Source organism: Siniperca chuatsi, linkage group LG20 (genome assembly GCF_020085105.1).
Source record: "Siniperca chuatsi isolate FFG_IHB_CAS linkage group LG20, ASM2008510v1, whole genome shotgun sequence".
NCBI classification, from domain to species: Eukaryota; Metazoa; Chordata; class Actinopteri; order Centrarchiformes; family Sinipercidae; genus Siniperca; species Siniperca chuatsi.
The window spans coordinates 19,743,094-19,758,481 of record NC_058061.1 but is presented as its reverse complement, the minus strand read 5'-3'; the positions used below and the strand labels follow the sequence as shown (position 1 = coordinate 19,758,481).

Genomic DNA, 15,388 nt, shown 5'->3' with positions numbered 1-15,388 from the left:
TGGGCATCATGCCTCTATTGCCCTCCACCCCTGATGCTGTCACAGTCGGTCTTGTTCTCTCCCCGTCACTTCGCACTTCAGGCTCCCCTTCACAGCGCACTCCTTCACCTGAGTATTAATTCCCAGCACCTGTCACCCATCCCACACCTGCACATAATCAGCCACTCCACTCACCTATAAAACCCAGCTCCTCACGTCAGTCAGGGTCCGGTCTCGTTCATGGTAAAGGACAGAACGTTAGTTCCCCTGAAGCCTAGAACAATTTGGACTCACTTCGCCTAAACCTAACGATTCCCTGTAACTGCTATTCAGTACCTCTTCCCTGGCTCCATCGTGTTCCTGTCTTCCGTGTGGTTCACTCCAGCTCCAGTCTCCGTGTATCTCCAGTCTTCCGTGAGTGATCACTCCAGCTCCAGTCTCCGTGTATCTCCAGTCTCCCGTGAGTCTTCCACTCCATCTCCTGGGTTCGTGTGTCTCTCGTCTTCTGTGGGTGTTGCTCCAGTCTCCTGGTTCGAGTTGAGCTTCTCATCTGGACTTCCCACTCTGCTCCAGATCTCCGCCAACTCCAGACTAAGGACAGTAGCTTTCCCACCAAACCCTATCCACGTTGTTGGTGTATAAATAAAGTACTCACTATTCTCCTTGTGTCTCCGGCCTGATCTGTCCGTAACAGATACAGCGGATTCTTCAATTAGTTACCAACGAATCATTGCCTCCTTTAAAAGGAGTAATTCAACGATTAAAGTTGGGGGACTCACAGGTAGAGTCCTACCTGTCCCAGTCTGGAGAGATCCTGTCGCAGTATCAGGTTTTGGGCTAGGTTTGGGTCATTTTGTTGCATAAATCTTCGGGCTCATGTTGGGTTCAGATGTTTTATTTTTCAATGTAATTTATTAAGAAATTTCTCAATGCCCAGTAGAAAGAGGGAAAGAGAAAGACAAGAAAGCCAATGTGTTATTAAAATTAATTGTAATTATCCTGGTAAAGTAACAGTTAGCATTGGGTAAAATAAAGCAAAAATATAACTTTGGGTCTTGGGTCGGGTTTGGCAGATTGGATTCTAAACTGGGGTTGGGTCTTAAAGATGTGGATACATGTCGGCTACATGTCTCAGATTTATGCTACTCACAAGAGACAGATTTTAAAAAGATTGACCAATCGCAGCAGCAGAGGATGCGATATTCTGACTTTTAGTTCATAGTACTGGTTTAAAATTCCTACATTTCCCATAATGCAACCAGTAGTATCTCATCAATAGACCCTCCCAGCCTGTTAAATCCTGTCAGACTCCATGCCTTCTGCGTTCCATATTTTGTAACAGGCTTTCTGTAAGAAATGTATAGTCTCCAAGCCCAAGCTGAGATGAACATGACATCATCAGGGCTTATTTTCTCAGATTGCGTAGGACAAAACTCCTCTGGTGACACAAAAGACAATATGCAATTGTTTTCACAAGCTGAATAGTACTCCCCATGTCTACTAAACCATGTCTACTTGTGGTAGTCTGCCACCTTTTCCTCTCCAGCCCTGTGTTCTCTGTTGTGTTCCCCTTCCTGGTGTGTCTTGTGGGTCCCCTACTTGTCTTTGGATATGTGTGTGTGTATGTGTGTATGTTACCCGCCTGGCTCTAGGAATCTCCCACCTGCGGCTGATCACCAGCACACCTGTCTCCTATCTACTCATCAGTCTTCACAGCTTATATACCAGGCTTTTCCACTACTCCGACGCCAGATCGTCCCCGTACATTGTACAACAACTACGTCTAGGCTCTCGCTAAAGCTAAGTACTTTTTGCAAGTGTGTTTTTCCTTCGTGTTTTTGATCCTGTCTGTTTTTGCTCTGCCTAAGGCATTACCCGGTGCTGGTGATCACCGCTCCTGTGGTTTCCTGGATTCCTGTCTGCCTGTCTGCCTGCTTCTCCAGCCAGCTTCACCTTGCCTGTCGTCATCTGTTTACACTGCTCATTCACCATTCGACTTTATTACGAATAAAGTGTGTTTTGGATTACAGAGACTTCTCGGTATTCTGCATTTTTTGGGGTTCGAAGATCGTGCATACGACAGAACGATCTGGCCAAACATGAACCCTGCAGACGCCAACCCGGAAGCAACACCGTTCCAGCTAGCGCTGACCAACCAGGGCATTCTTCTTGGACAGCATGAGCAGCTAATCCGGGCACTAACAGACAGCAACCAGGCCATGGTCACCCAGATTACCCAGTTAACTCGACAGGTCTCCAGACTTTCTTCTCAACTCTCGGCTCCGGTGGCGTTAACACCACCGGCTACACCGGCTCCTGCCTTGTCCTCTCCACCCCACCGGGACTCCATGCCGGACCCGAGCCCCTTCTCCGGAGAGGTTACGGTTGTCGGGGCTTCTTGTTGCAATGTTCTTTGGTTTTCTGCCAGCGTCCGGTCACATTCTCCTCTGATCAGTCTAAGATCAACTACATCGTGGGACTGTACGGGGAAGAGCGTTAGCTTGGGCGAAGCTACACACGCCAGCCGGCCTCTCACCTCGATCTCTTTGGCTGACTTCCTGGAGACTATGACATCCGTTTTTGACCACTCCAACGCCTGTGGAACCGCTGGTGACCGTCTGCCGGACCAGCCAAGGGGCTCGTAGTGTGGCGGATTATTCTATCGAGTTTCGCACACTAGCCGCCGACTCCCGTTGGAGCGAACCGGCACTGGTCAGTGCATTCAAGAGAGGGGTTAAGTGAGCAACTCAAGGATGAGTTAGCTACCCGGGACGAACCGCTGGGCTGGGCGCATTAATTAACCTATGCATTAGGGTGGACAATCGCATTCGGGAGCGGCGCAAGGAGCGTCACCATCAGGCTTCTGGACTCATGCCATGCCGTTTTCTCTCTTCCCGAGCTCCAAACACGGAGATCCGACCTTGCCACGGAGATTCGCCCGCAGCCACCCGTCAATCCAGACCCGGAGCCAATGCAGCTGGGTCGGGCTCGACTCACACCGGAACAGAGGTTACGGAGGCGCACAGCGGGGAGTGCTACTATTGCGGCCAGCAGGGGCACTTCCTGGCTTCCTGTCCTGTGAGGCCAAAAGATTAGGCTCATCAGTTGCAGTGGGGGTTCTGGTGAGCCACAACAACCCTCGTCAGCCGGAGCTCTCTCGATTACAGGTTCCGGCAACACTTCATCTCCCATGCACTTCTCTTCCGCTGCTGGCTCTGGTTGATTCTGGAGCTGAGGACAACTTCCTGGACGTGGACCTAGCTCGACAGGCAGGCATCTCCACGGAGTTGTTGCAGTGTCCGCGGAAGGTGGAGGCTCTGGATGGTCGTTCCCTAGCCCAGGTAACCCATCGCACTCTCCCGGTTACTCGTCTTGTCCGGTAATCATCGCGAGGAGCTTCGCTTTCAACTTATCTCGGCGCCTCGGACACCTCTTGTTCTGGGTTATCCCTGGCTGCGGCAACACAATCCCCACATTAATTGGGAGACAGGAAGAATCCTGAGCTGGAGCTCTTACTGTCTCTCCACCTGCCTCCAGTCTGCCCGGTCCCTCTGAGGTCAAGACTCCACCCCCTCTCCAGCTCCCCCGACCTAACCAATATCCCGAGGAATACCACGACCTACAAGAGGTGTTCAGTAAAGACCGGGCTCTGTCCCTTCCTCCACACCGTCCTTATGATTGCGCCATCGATCTCCTGCCTGGCGCCTCTCTTCCATCAGTCGCCTCTACAATCTGTCTCGACCTGAGCGGGAGGCCATGGAGACATACATTAGAGACTCTTTACAGACAGGCCTCATTCGAGCCTCCTCCTCACCGGTAGGGGCAGGTTTTTTTCTTCGTGGCCAAGAAGGACAAGACACTACGCCCCTGCATTGACTACAGAGGTCTTAACCTCATCACCGTGAAGAACAAGTACCCCCTGCCTCTCATCAATTCAACATTCGAACCTCTCCACGGGTCCACCATCTTCTCTAAGCTGGATCTCCGCAATGCTTACCATCTGGTCCGCATAAGGGAGGGGGACGAATGGAAGACTGCCTTCAACACACCCCTGGGACATTTCGAATACCTCGTAATGCCGTTCGGACTCACCAACGCTCCGGCAGTATTCCAGGCTCTGGTGAATGACGTTCTCCGTGACTTCCTGAACCGCTTTGTTGTCGTATACCTCGACGACATCCTCATCTTCTCCCAAGACCCAGCCATCCACGTCAACCATGTCCGTCTAGTATTACAACGGCTCTTGGAGAACCGTCTTTTCGTCAAGGCGGAGAAGTGCGAATTCCATACGGACTCCGTCAGTTTCTTGGGCTACATCTTGGAGAGTGGGCGGATGAGGACGGACCCGGCCAAGGTAAAGGCGGTATCAGAGTGGCCTACACCTACCAACCGTAAACAGCTGCAACGCTTCCTCGGGTTTGCGAATTTCTATCGGAGATTCATCCGTGACTACAGTCGGGTGGCGGCTCCCCTCACCAGACTCACCTCCTCGAAAGTGGCTTTTGCTTGGAGCGCAGAGGCTAACACAGCTTGGGCCAAGCTTAAGGCCCTGTTCACGGCGCGCCCATCCTGATCCAACCGGATGCTTCACGTCAATTCACGGTGGAGGTGGGCGCTTCAGGCGTGGGAGTCGGAGCCATACTCTCCCAGTACTCCGGCGCCCGACCAGAGACTCCACCCTTGTGCGTTTTTCTCACGCCGACTCACTCCCGCCGAACGTAATTATGATGTGGGCAACAGGGAGCTCTTGGCTGTCAAGATGGCTTTGGAGGAGTGGCGCCATTGGCTGGAGGGAGCTGAGCAGCCATTTATAGTCTGGACAGACCATAAGAACCTTGAGTATATTCAGTCGGCTAAAAGATTAAACTCTCGGCAAGCACGATGGGCGTTGTTTTTTGGGCGTTTTGAATTCACCCTCACCTACCGACCCGGATCTAAGAACATCAAGGCCGATGCCTTGTCTCGCCAAGATCTTCCCCTGGACCATGAGTCCGGGTCAGATACGATCCTGCCCCCCACCTGTGTGGTAGCGGCACTCACGTGGGAGATCGAAGCTAAAGTGAGGGAGGCCCAGAGGGATCAGCCAGACCCAGGTAACGGTCCACCGAACCGCTTGTTTGTCCCCGACGCCATGCGATCTCAAGTACTACAATGGGTCCACAACTCCCGTTTCGCCTGTCATCCTGGCGTCACCCGTACTCTCTCTCTCCTTCCGGCGGCACTTTTGGTGGACCACCATGGAGGCCGACACCCGGGCATTCGTGGGCCGCCTGTACTACATGTGCTCGTGGGAAGTCTTCACATCGACCACCAGCTGGTCTTCTGCTACCACTCCCAGTTCCCAGTCGTCCTTGGTCCCATATCGCCTGGACTTCGTCACCGGACTGCCCCCCATCGCAGGGGAACACCATCGTTCTGACCATTGTGGACCCGATTTTCCAAGGCGGTACACTTCGTGGCCTTACCAAGCTCCCTTCTGCGCTGGAGGCGGCTGAGCTTCTGACTCATCAAGTGTTCCGACTCCATGGGATCCCTTTGGACATTGTTTCGGATCGAGGTCCCCAGTTTATTTCTCAGGTCTGGAGAGCTTTTGGCCAAGCTCTGGGGCAACCATTAGTCTCTCCTCCGGCTTTCACCCACAATCGAACGGGCAGACGGAGAGAGCCAATCAGGACCTTGAAGCAGCTCTTCGTTGTGTGGTCGCCTCCAATCCCACCTCTTGGAGTTCCCAACTCCCCTGGGTAGAGTATGCGCACAACTCCCTAACGTGCGCAGCTTCCGGTCTCTCCCCTTTTGAATCCTCGCTTGGGTATCAGCCACCCCTTTTTCCAGCCCAGGAGAGTGAGCTCGCGGTTCCATCCGTGCAACACCATCTCGGCGTTGCGAAAGGGTTTGAGAGAGACTCGGGCCGCCCTTCTTCGATCGACTGAGAGGAACCGCCAGATCGCAGATCGTCGCCGAATACCAGCACCCACTTACAGACCAGGTCAGAGTGTTTGGTTATCTTCTAAGAATATCCCATTAAGGACTGAGTCTAAGAAACTGTCTCCCGCGCATTGGCCCTTTTGTTATTGAACGGATCATTAACCCTGCTGCTGTCAGACTCAAGCTACCCCACTCCATGAGGGTCCATCCCACCTTTCACGTTTCTCAGCTCAAACCAGTCACCTCCAGCACTCTGTGCCCTCCTTCCGTCACCCCTCCACCCGCCCGGGTCATTGATAACCAGCCGGCCTTCTCCGTCAGGCGTCTTATGGGCGTCCGCCGCCGGGAGGGGTTCCAATACCTTGTGGACTGGGAGGATATGGTCCAGAGGAACGGTCCTGGGTTCCCGTTCCCGCATCCTCGATCCTAGGATGGTGAAGGAATTTCACCGGGCCCACCCGGAGAAACCTGGTGGGTCGCCAGGAGGCTCCCGTTGAGGAGGGGGTACTGTGGTAGTCTGCCACCTTTTCCTCTCCAGCCCTGTGTTCTCTGTTGTGTTCCCCTTCCTGGTGTGTCTTGTGGGTCCCCTACTTGTCTTTGGATATGTGTGTGTGTATGTGTGTATGTTACCTGCCTGGCTCTAGGAATCTCCCACCTGCGGCTGATCACCAGCACACCTGTCTCCTATCTACTCATCAGTCTTCACAGCTTATATACCAGGCTTTTCCACTACTCCGACGCCAGATCGTCCCCGTACATTGTACGACAACTACGTCTAGGCTCTCGCTAAAGCTAAGTACTTTTTACAAGTGTGTTTTTCCTTCGTGTTTTTGATCCTGTCTGTTTTTGCTCTGCCTAAGGCATTACCCGGTGCTGGTGATCGCCGCTCCTGTGGTTTCCTGGATTCCTGTCTGCCTGCTTCTCCAGCCAGCTTCACCTTGCCTGTCGTCATCTGTTTACACTGCTCATTCACCATTCGACTTTATTACGAATAAAGTGTGTTTTGGATTACAGAGACTTCTCGGTATTCTGCATTTTTTGGGGTTCGAAGATCGTGCATACGACACCTTTATGTGTAAAATCTGTAGAGTTCCCCTTTAACTTCAGTTGGTCTTGGCATTAAGGAACTGTTGATAACCATGGTGGGAAAGTACATTAACCCTAGTCAGCAGGCAAATAATAAATTGCAAATTCAGACTGCAGCTGGCTGGTATGGCCACCAAACCAGGTGCTTTGGCAGGTGAGCAACCATCATCCTGAGGTACTTTTCTATTCCAAAAATATGTTTGGCTTGAAAAAAATACAGTAGTGTCTGCTGGATAGTGAAATAAATGTGTCACTTTAGCCTGAGGATAAAAAAAAAGTTATTTTCCTTCTCTGTGTATAACAATGGCACCTTTACTCCTACAAACAGAAGACAGAAAAATTATATTTCAGCACTCTAAAGTCAGTATTCTAGGTTTCAGTGCCTGGAGGCCTGAAACTAAAACCCATTAAAGCAGCTCTTCACTTCTCTTTGCATATTGTAGCAGCTGAATTAAGGTCACAAAAGTTACATTTGCTGACAGTATATTCTAAATGTTAAAGTATGCAGTTATTTAAAACTTAACAGATGCACCCTTTGCTTCGCGGTTTGGGTTTCTCAATAATTTAGCAACTCTAGATTTGGAATTTTTCATTCTTCTTTGCATGTATCTTTGACATGTTTACACCCATGCAAACTCATAATACAACCTCACCATAGCACCATATCTGTTTCCATGTGAGTTCCAGCTCCAGTGAGTCCAATACATGATGCTTTCCTTCCAGAGAGGGGGATCCTCCTCTGTCACCCAGGAAAACATACTGTATTCTGGACACACGAGTGGCCAGCTGCTCCCTTTGAATATTAAGACTCACACAGAGCTGTGTCACAAGTTGTCATGTCTGCCTTGATGTAGCCAATGACAGGCCTGGTACAAGGTCCCTGTGGGCCGGTATTGGACTTGAGAGTAATAGCCAATCAGATGGTAGTCGGTGGGTGGTGATGTGATGGTGACACAGCCTGGGATTTTTGGTTTTGTTGGCAGCCGGTGGATGAGGCCTGTGAAATGTATCTGTCACTTCCACTGGCAGGACTGCCATGTTAGCACATCAATCAATGCCAGAGGCCAGGACGTGGACACCAGCCCAGGAACAATGTGTTCGTTAATACAAGACTGAGGGGGCGTGTGTGTTTCAAGATGAGCTCCAGCCTTCTGTTCCAATACAGACTCAAGGTAAGAGGTAACAGAGAGTGAGAAAAGAGCAATGTGGGGCTGTACACAGCGTAGACGTCTGCCGATCCAGGTTCAGATGGCTTACGTTTTATGCTGCAGTGGATAAATATCAACAAGAAAGTCAACTAAGAGGCTGAAGATGGAAAGTTTATATCTTCTTGGACTGACAGATTGAGTGAACCTTCCTGACATGTAAATACACACCGATAAGAGCAATTTAATCTACAGTGTGTATCAGCTGAGGTGTGCAGCACTGTCTGGTCTGCATCTTCAGCTATATATCAGCCTTGGCTCTGATTCCACCTGGCATTAATATGTACCTCATATCTGGGAGATTTACTGGACTACACTTACACTTGATATTGAAATACAGCTACATCTCCAGTATACACAATGACAATAAATTTCGCTTGTCTTCACCAAAACAGAGATTAATACACACATTTCCTCTTACCGGGCTGATGATGTTTAAAATTGACAGCTCCCTATTCACTACAGTAACCCCCCCCCAAGTTTATCTATCAATACTGATGACAGCCTGTTTTATTTGTGTGCTTTCTAGCGGCGTTATAAAATATATTATATGTATATTACAAAGAGTGGATGCTGTTGATGTGCCAAGTGGCTCTCTGTCAACCTGTGGAGTGTGCAGCTGCTTTACACTTGAGCCTTGAATACTAGCTAATTACTTAGGACCATCAGCTTTTATGTCAATGCATTTGGTAACTGTTAAGCCCTATTCGCACTGGATTACAATAACCTGGGGCTGCCCGATACATTCCTGGTTCAAAATATCCTCTTGTCCAGCACTGAATGCCTCCAAAACACATTTCTGCTAGCCAATGCCTTGCTTCAAGAGTATGCTAGTGTGCTGAAAGTTACCATTTTATTATGCTTTTAGTCTTGTTACATTCAAGGTTAGAGGCACAGGAATAAAGGTCTGTCTTAAAACAATACTCACATTCCCCTTAGGTGAGTTATTGGTGTGAAATGATGCCTTTTTAGCGCCACTCCTCGTCCAGTGGAATGATTACAGTGAACAATGACTGCGTCAATGTGCACATGGAAATGTAACAATTGAAAAATCTGAACCTAGCATGGATGAACTCTGCAGGTATTATAAGCACAGAAGGAATCTACATACTACTATTTCTATGTGTGTACTGTAGGGCTACTTTACATGTATGACTCGATGTTGTTGCACCGATACAACTGTGAATCTGCTATCCAACTACTGCCATAAATCCAGTGTAACATGTAGGAAATGAATTCACAGCATCCAGGAACTAGAGCGTCCACGTATTCAAATTTAGCGACGTGTACCTCAAAAGAGCCTGAGCTCCACAATAAACATCTCCACCCAGAGTCATGATGGATGCTGCAAGCTTCTCCGGAGGACTTTATTAGGCTGGTGAAGGGATGGGGTGGGGGGGCAGAAGACAGATATCAGCTACACCAAATGCTTGGGGACCCCCCTGCACCACCACCATCACCACCACTCAATCCAATGACATTTTCCCCCGCAGGGCCAGAACCAGACCAAATCATCCACACATTAATGCTGCTATTAGTCCTGTGATTAGGATGAGGAATGGTTGGATGCCTAATGAGCGAGTCTGTGTGCATGACTGTGTGCTCTCTGTGTGTGTGTATATGTGGCCTAACGAGCAGCAGTGGACCCCTACGATGGCTCTGATTGACAAGAGGGTGAGAATACAGAAGAGGTTTGGGAGTGTCATCAGTAGAGGGATGGGAGAGATGGGAGGGGGTTGATGTCACATTCATGCACTTACACGGGGCAAACACTGGCATTTACACACATACACACACACACACACACACACACACACACATCCTGGGGATCATTGCTCACTTTGCCTGCAATCTCCTCTGAGCAATTGAGGAGCTAATGACATAATTTCGGGTCTGTATTTAAATGAAAGCATTGCAGGGGGAGGAATCAAGGTAAGAATGAATGCACAGAGTGGACCGCTGGGTGGGTATAAAAATGCTTATGATTTATTTAAACATTAATGTGTCCACTGGAAATTCAATCTGTGCTGATTAAACTCTAATGGAGACTGATGGAAGAAAAGGTGAGGGAAATATGAAACTTTTTTAGGGGTTAGGATAATATGTGTGTGTGTAAGAGAATGGGAGGGGGAGGATGACAGATGGAGCAAGCAACTCAGGGATTTGTGTGTTTGCATCGCAATATAGAAGTGTGATAGTATGTGTGTGTGTGTGTGTGTGTGTGTGTGTGTGTGTGACTGTAGCTATGAACTACAGTCCTTTAATAAAAGGTGGTGAGTTGGAAAATCACATATAAATCCGCCCGAGTCCAAAGCTGACTGGCTGGGGGAAGCCACAGACACACAGTCACGGCAGCATACTAAGTGTGGATCAGCTTGTCCCTGACCTACATTCCACTGCTGTGTAGGAATTCACTCCACCTGCATGATTACCAATTATAGCAAGTACCATGACAGAGGAGCGGAAGTCCAGTATATTAAGATATGGTAAAACTAGCTGAGTCAGTGTGATGTCTCTGACCAAAGGGCACATGAAAGAAAAGAGACACGTTACTTTTTACTGCCACCTGTCATCGTGTTGGTTTGCCAGTAGCAAAAGACCTGTTTTGGCTAATAAACTGAGGCAAGTATCTTCTGAATGTGGAAACAAACAACACACTGAGCATCTGACATCAGGATTTGTTTTTCATACTGTGTCATAAAAGGTGCACACTCCTAAACATTAAGCCTGGCTTAGTTTTGGGGGATAGATAAACTGAGAGGAGCCCTTTGGCCTTAATGAAGAACTACATCTGTCATACGTCATTAGATTGTGTACTTTTGTGACTGTAGTTCATCTGTACTGTAACTTTTTAACTGAAGGCTCATATATATGAATCTTACTTAAAGGTTTAGTTTGACCTTTTGGGAAATACGTCTATCCGCTTATTTGCAGAGAGTTAAATTATTTTCATGGCGGAATCTAAATATGAAGCTACAGCCAGCAGCCAGTTAGCTTAGCTTAGCATGAAGACTGGAAACAGGGGGAAACATATGGCTCTAGTTTCATATTCAGTGTACAGACATGAGGATGGTATCAATCTTCTCATCTAACTCTTGGCAAGAGATCAAAGTGTATTTCTCAAGATATCGAACTATTCCTTTAAGGTGAGCGGGGTTCAAGCAGCTGCAGGATGAGCACATATGTTTAGTGGGAGAATTAATGCACATTTCTCTGTCCACCCCTCAATTCTCTGTTTGGTTCTTCTTTTGTTGCAGTCTTTGTGAATGACATCTTGCTGTTAGCATTAGCTATAACATTCAAACATCACTAACTGACGGTGGCAGCTCATTGTCATGGTAATGACGTTACGTCTTGTGATTGGGCCGGAGCGAATACACATACAGAAACTAAACAACAGGTACGCACACACACACACAGGCCGCTCTGTGCAGCCTGGCAGTCAGCGACGGACGTCACACACTGTACACGTACCACTAAAAACTATGTGGTTAAGTTCCATCACACTATCAATGCTCAAACACCGGAAAATATATCCTTACATTATGTAATAAGTGGTCTGCTCCAGATTAAAATGTATTTCAGTCCAAAGCCCTGCTATAGTCTTGCAACTCCTGTCAATATACAGGAGTGTATATATATATATATATATATATATATATATATATATATATATATATATATATATATATATATATATATATATATATATATATATATATATATAAATAAATATATGAAGACAAAGCAGTGTTGTCTGTAACCTTATTTAGATGCCGAGTGCTGGCAGATGTGCTAATCTCGTTTCCCTTAAACATGGAAATGATTTTTCCTTCCATACTTCCTATATTTTATTTTTCCTTTCTTTTCTCTCACTGGTCAGTCTACATTCAGAGATGTTAAGTAGCTCACACTATGGGAGGATATCAAGACTTGGTAAGATTTGAGTCTTACATATCAAACATTTGAATTTGTTGTGCAGATTGGCTCAAGTGTTAAGAGATTAAACATCTGAACCTCACACACTACAAGATCATCTGTGTTATCACCACAAACTTGCACTGACAACATCTAATTAAAAAAAAATAAATCTCAAATCACTCTAAAAGTTGTATATAGTGTCCGTATCTTTAGCAGCCCGGCTTTAGTTCAAGATCAAAGCAGTGTTTATGTCTCCAGAGGAGGTCAAAAGTGTTGTGATATTAGAGGACAGAGCGTTCTGGGATCAGAGTCAGGTTAGAGAGCTGGAGTGTGAGAGGCCAGTAGGTCTGCACTCACTTGGCACTCGGTTGATGGCTCTCAGTGGTCTCAGCACGCGAACCGTCCTCACCGCTGAAAAACTGACGTTCTGCAGGTCGAGGGAGTACTCCAACATCCTGCAACATATGGGATAGAAAGGAGGAAAATATGTGTAAATACAACAAATACTACACCAAATACTTGAATTGCTATCACAGCAAATACTGCAAAACCTGCTTGATCATCTGGGAATAAAAACACAGAAAATGTAAAGGCAATATTATGTAGCCAATTACATATTGCATGTATTAAATGCTCTCCCACTCTCACTAGGCAAGCGGTAATTAATCCTCTAATGTCCCAAATCACATTTACATTCTTGCCTTTAGAGATGACTGCAATACATGTGTTCTGGCAAACGATATGCTTTCATTCCAATGCTCACTGGACTGCAACTAACAGACCAGAAAGTTAGAAAAACACCACACACACACACACACACACTGCAGTGCGTGTGTTTGTGATTGTGTATATGGAGCGCAGCATACACGCAATGTTTGTGTGCCTGACAAACACACGCATACATTCACATGCACCCTCGCACAATCAACCTTCAAAGGAGCAAGCGGCAAACGTGCGTCCCCTTTGAGACGTCAAGAGCGGGTGAATCACTCGTCATTGAGAGGAGGTTGTGGCATACACAGTACATAAAAGAGCAGCATCCGATCAGTTTGCCTTGTAACCTTGAGACAGCACACGCTCTCAGCAGCTGCTCCAGCAGCTCTTTAGAGGCTCTCTCAGGCTGTGATGGGAGGTTAGGAGGGCAGCGCTTAGAGGAGAGAGAAAGACTGCGGTGCGGAACGCTTGAAAAAACGTTTTTCTTGTTTCTTGATCAGTGTTTATCGGCATCTCTTCTCACACTCACTCTCTCCCTATGTGTGTATATGTGTGTGTGTGTGTGTGTGTGTGTGGAGCAGATGCTGAGCACATGTGCAGCTTGAAGGGGCGTGCAGATGAAGGAATTCCCTCCTCGCACCGACTCCAAGTCTGTCTGTCTGACAAATTCGCAACACATGTCGGACAGCATGTGCGTGTGTGTGTGTGTGTGTGTGCGCACAAGCCTGTTGGTCACCTTAAGTGTAAGAAACTCCCTTAATGAATGTATGAATGTGTGTGCTCTTTTTTAACACTTTGAGGTGTCCCAGTACGAGCATTTCTTGGTTTGTTGCACCAAAGCGGCACTAAAGCAAGAATACACACTCACACACACACACACACACACACACACACTGTATATACACAAACATACCCAGAGCTGACAGATGGCCAGCAGGCTACAGAGAGAAGGTAAGAGGGTAAACAGTTAACAGAATAGCCAGATGCCCTCCCATCACCAGCGGAGAGACGTGGGGCTAACAGTATGTGGTAGTCCCTGGGAACAGGTACATCAAATCAGCAGCTGTGTAATGTTCTGTAATGGCCGCCATGGACGGTCAGATCAAAAGGAATCAACTGGCACTTTTATGAAGGAGTAACTTGCAAAAAAAACTTGCGGCCACTTAGGGAACACAGAACTGACATATAAATACCCCATTAAAAACTATTAGTCCCAACAGGAATATTAAGGTTACTATCATATACCACAGGAAATGAAAAATACCATTAAAAGGAGCACTCCACCAGTATTACATGTCATAGTCAATTTACAAGTCATATGACATATCATGCCTTCTGTGGCTCCGGAGCAGCTTTGTCAGTATGGGAAAATTACCTCAAGTAATCTCAGATTGTGCTTGGAGACAGGGAGGGCCGAATGAAAAGATACTGTTGAGTGGCATTATGGGAAGTGAAGGATCCAGGGTTTTAGGAAAATATTTCGGCCTGTGCAGTATCGATTTTGACCACTTTTATTCAGTCCGTCTCTTGTTGGTCCCACAAATTTATAAAAGTGCAATACAGAGTCACTGCAGTGCCCCTTTAAGTTTAGTTACAGTCACTATCGGGTACTACAGATACAGATATATTGTGAGGATTTGTTACGGGTCTCTTTTATACATCATGGCCCACTGGATCATTGGGTTTCGGACTGTTGGTCAGATAAAACAGGATGTTTTATCTGACCAACAGCCCGAGACCCATTGATCCTCACCTTGGGCTTCATTGCGACTGTATCCCCGGTTGAAAAAAATAACCAAATCAATCAGATATTTGTAGGCAGGATTAAGAACATGGGCTTCATCTTTGTGTGCCAAAATGGCCACAAAAAGGGCAACAAGAGTGGTTGAGAGCGACCCAGCTGTACAGTTGTTGTAAGAGGACTTACAGAAATAATTGTAAATTGTAAATTTCTTATTTTTCTTCTTCTGGAGTCTGTCTTTTCGTCACATCCATGCTGCGGGACTATTTCTGTTGCACCTGGCCAAAATATAGTCCTGCACATAACCCCCTGTAAAACCACAAATATTTTTACACTTCAGTGGATTTTGCAACATTCATATAGAGCCAGACTAGCTGTTTCCCTATTGAACTATTAAGTTAACTAACAACCACTACTGCTACCCGCTTCTATGATGTGGACAGGACAAATATATCAGCCGTTACAGTCAAAATAACAAACCCTTCCAAACAGAAAACAGCGTATATGAACACGATGTCAAACTGAATAATGAAGTGAAAGCAAAATGGCAATTCAGTACAGTAGAAGTAAGAATATTCAATATATTCACCATGATTTCAGTGCTGAATAGCATTGTCCCCATGGGAAATATATGGTGACATTATCAGGATACCAATGGGAAAACTCATGTTTCAGTGCCACAGACACGCTATAAATCCCCAGAGCAATATAATACAAATATTAGGGTAATTTTTTCATCAGACAGAGTTACATAAACAAACTTAAAAGCGGATGATGAATGATGTCTGTTGAAAAATAGTCCATGCAAAAACACTTG

The 15,388-nt window shown here is 46.9% G+C and overlaps 1 protein-coding gene and 2 long non-coding RNA genes across 4 annotated transcripts in view; 2 read left to right on the top strand and 1 right to left on the bottom strand.

Annotated features, from left to right (window-relative positions):
• The window catches only part of cacna1g (calcium channel, voltage-dependent, T type, alpha 1G subunit), a 258,783-nt gene that overhangs the window by 124,839 nt on the left and 118,556 nt on the right, over window positions 1-15,388 (bottom strand). For both annotated transcript variants that reach the window (XM_044179327.1, XM_044179328.1), the window contains exon 5: window positions 12,474-12,571. In XM_044179327.1, the coding sequence (XP_044035262.1) occupies window positions 12,474-12,571 (98 nt within the window). The remainder of the gene's footprint in view (window positions 1-12,473; window positions 12,572-15,388) is intronic.
• Window positions 1,590-2,008, top strand: LOC122867922. The gene is made up of 2 exons (XR_006376020.1): window positions 1,590-1,747; window positions 1,848-2,008. It is a non-coding gene; the product is annotated as an uncharacterized LOC122867922 (long non-coding RNA).
• Window positions 6,322-6,917, top strand: LOC122867920. The gene is made up of 2 exons (XR_006376018.1): window positions 6,322-6,664; window positions 6,765-6,917. It is a non-coding gene; the product is annotated as an uncharacterized LOC122867920 (long non-coding RNA).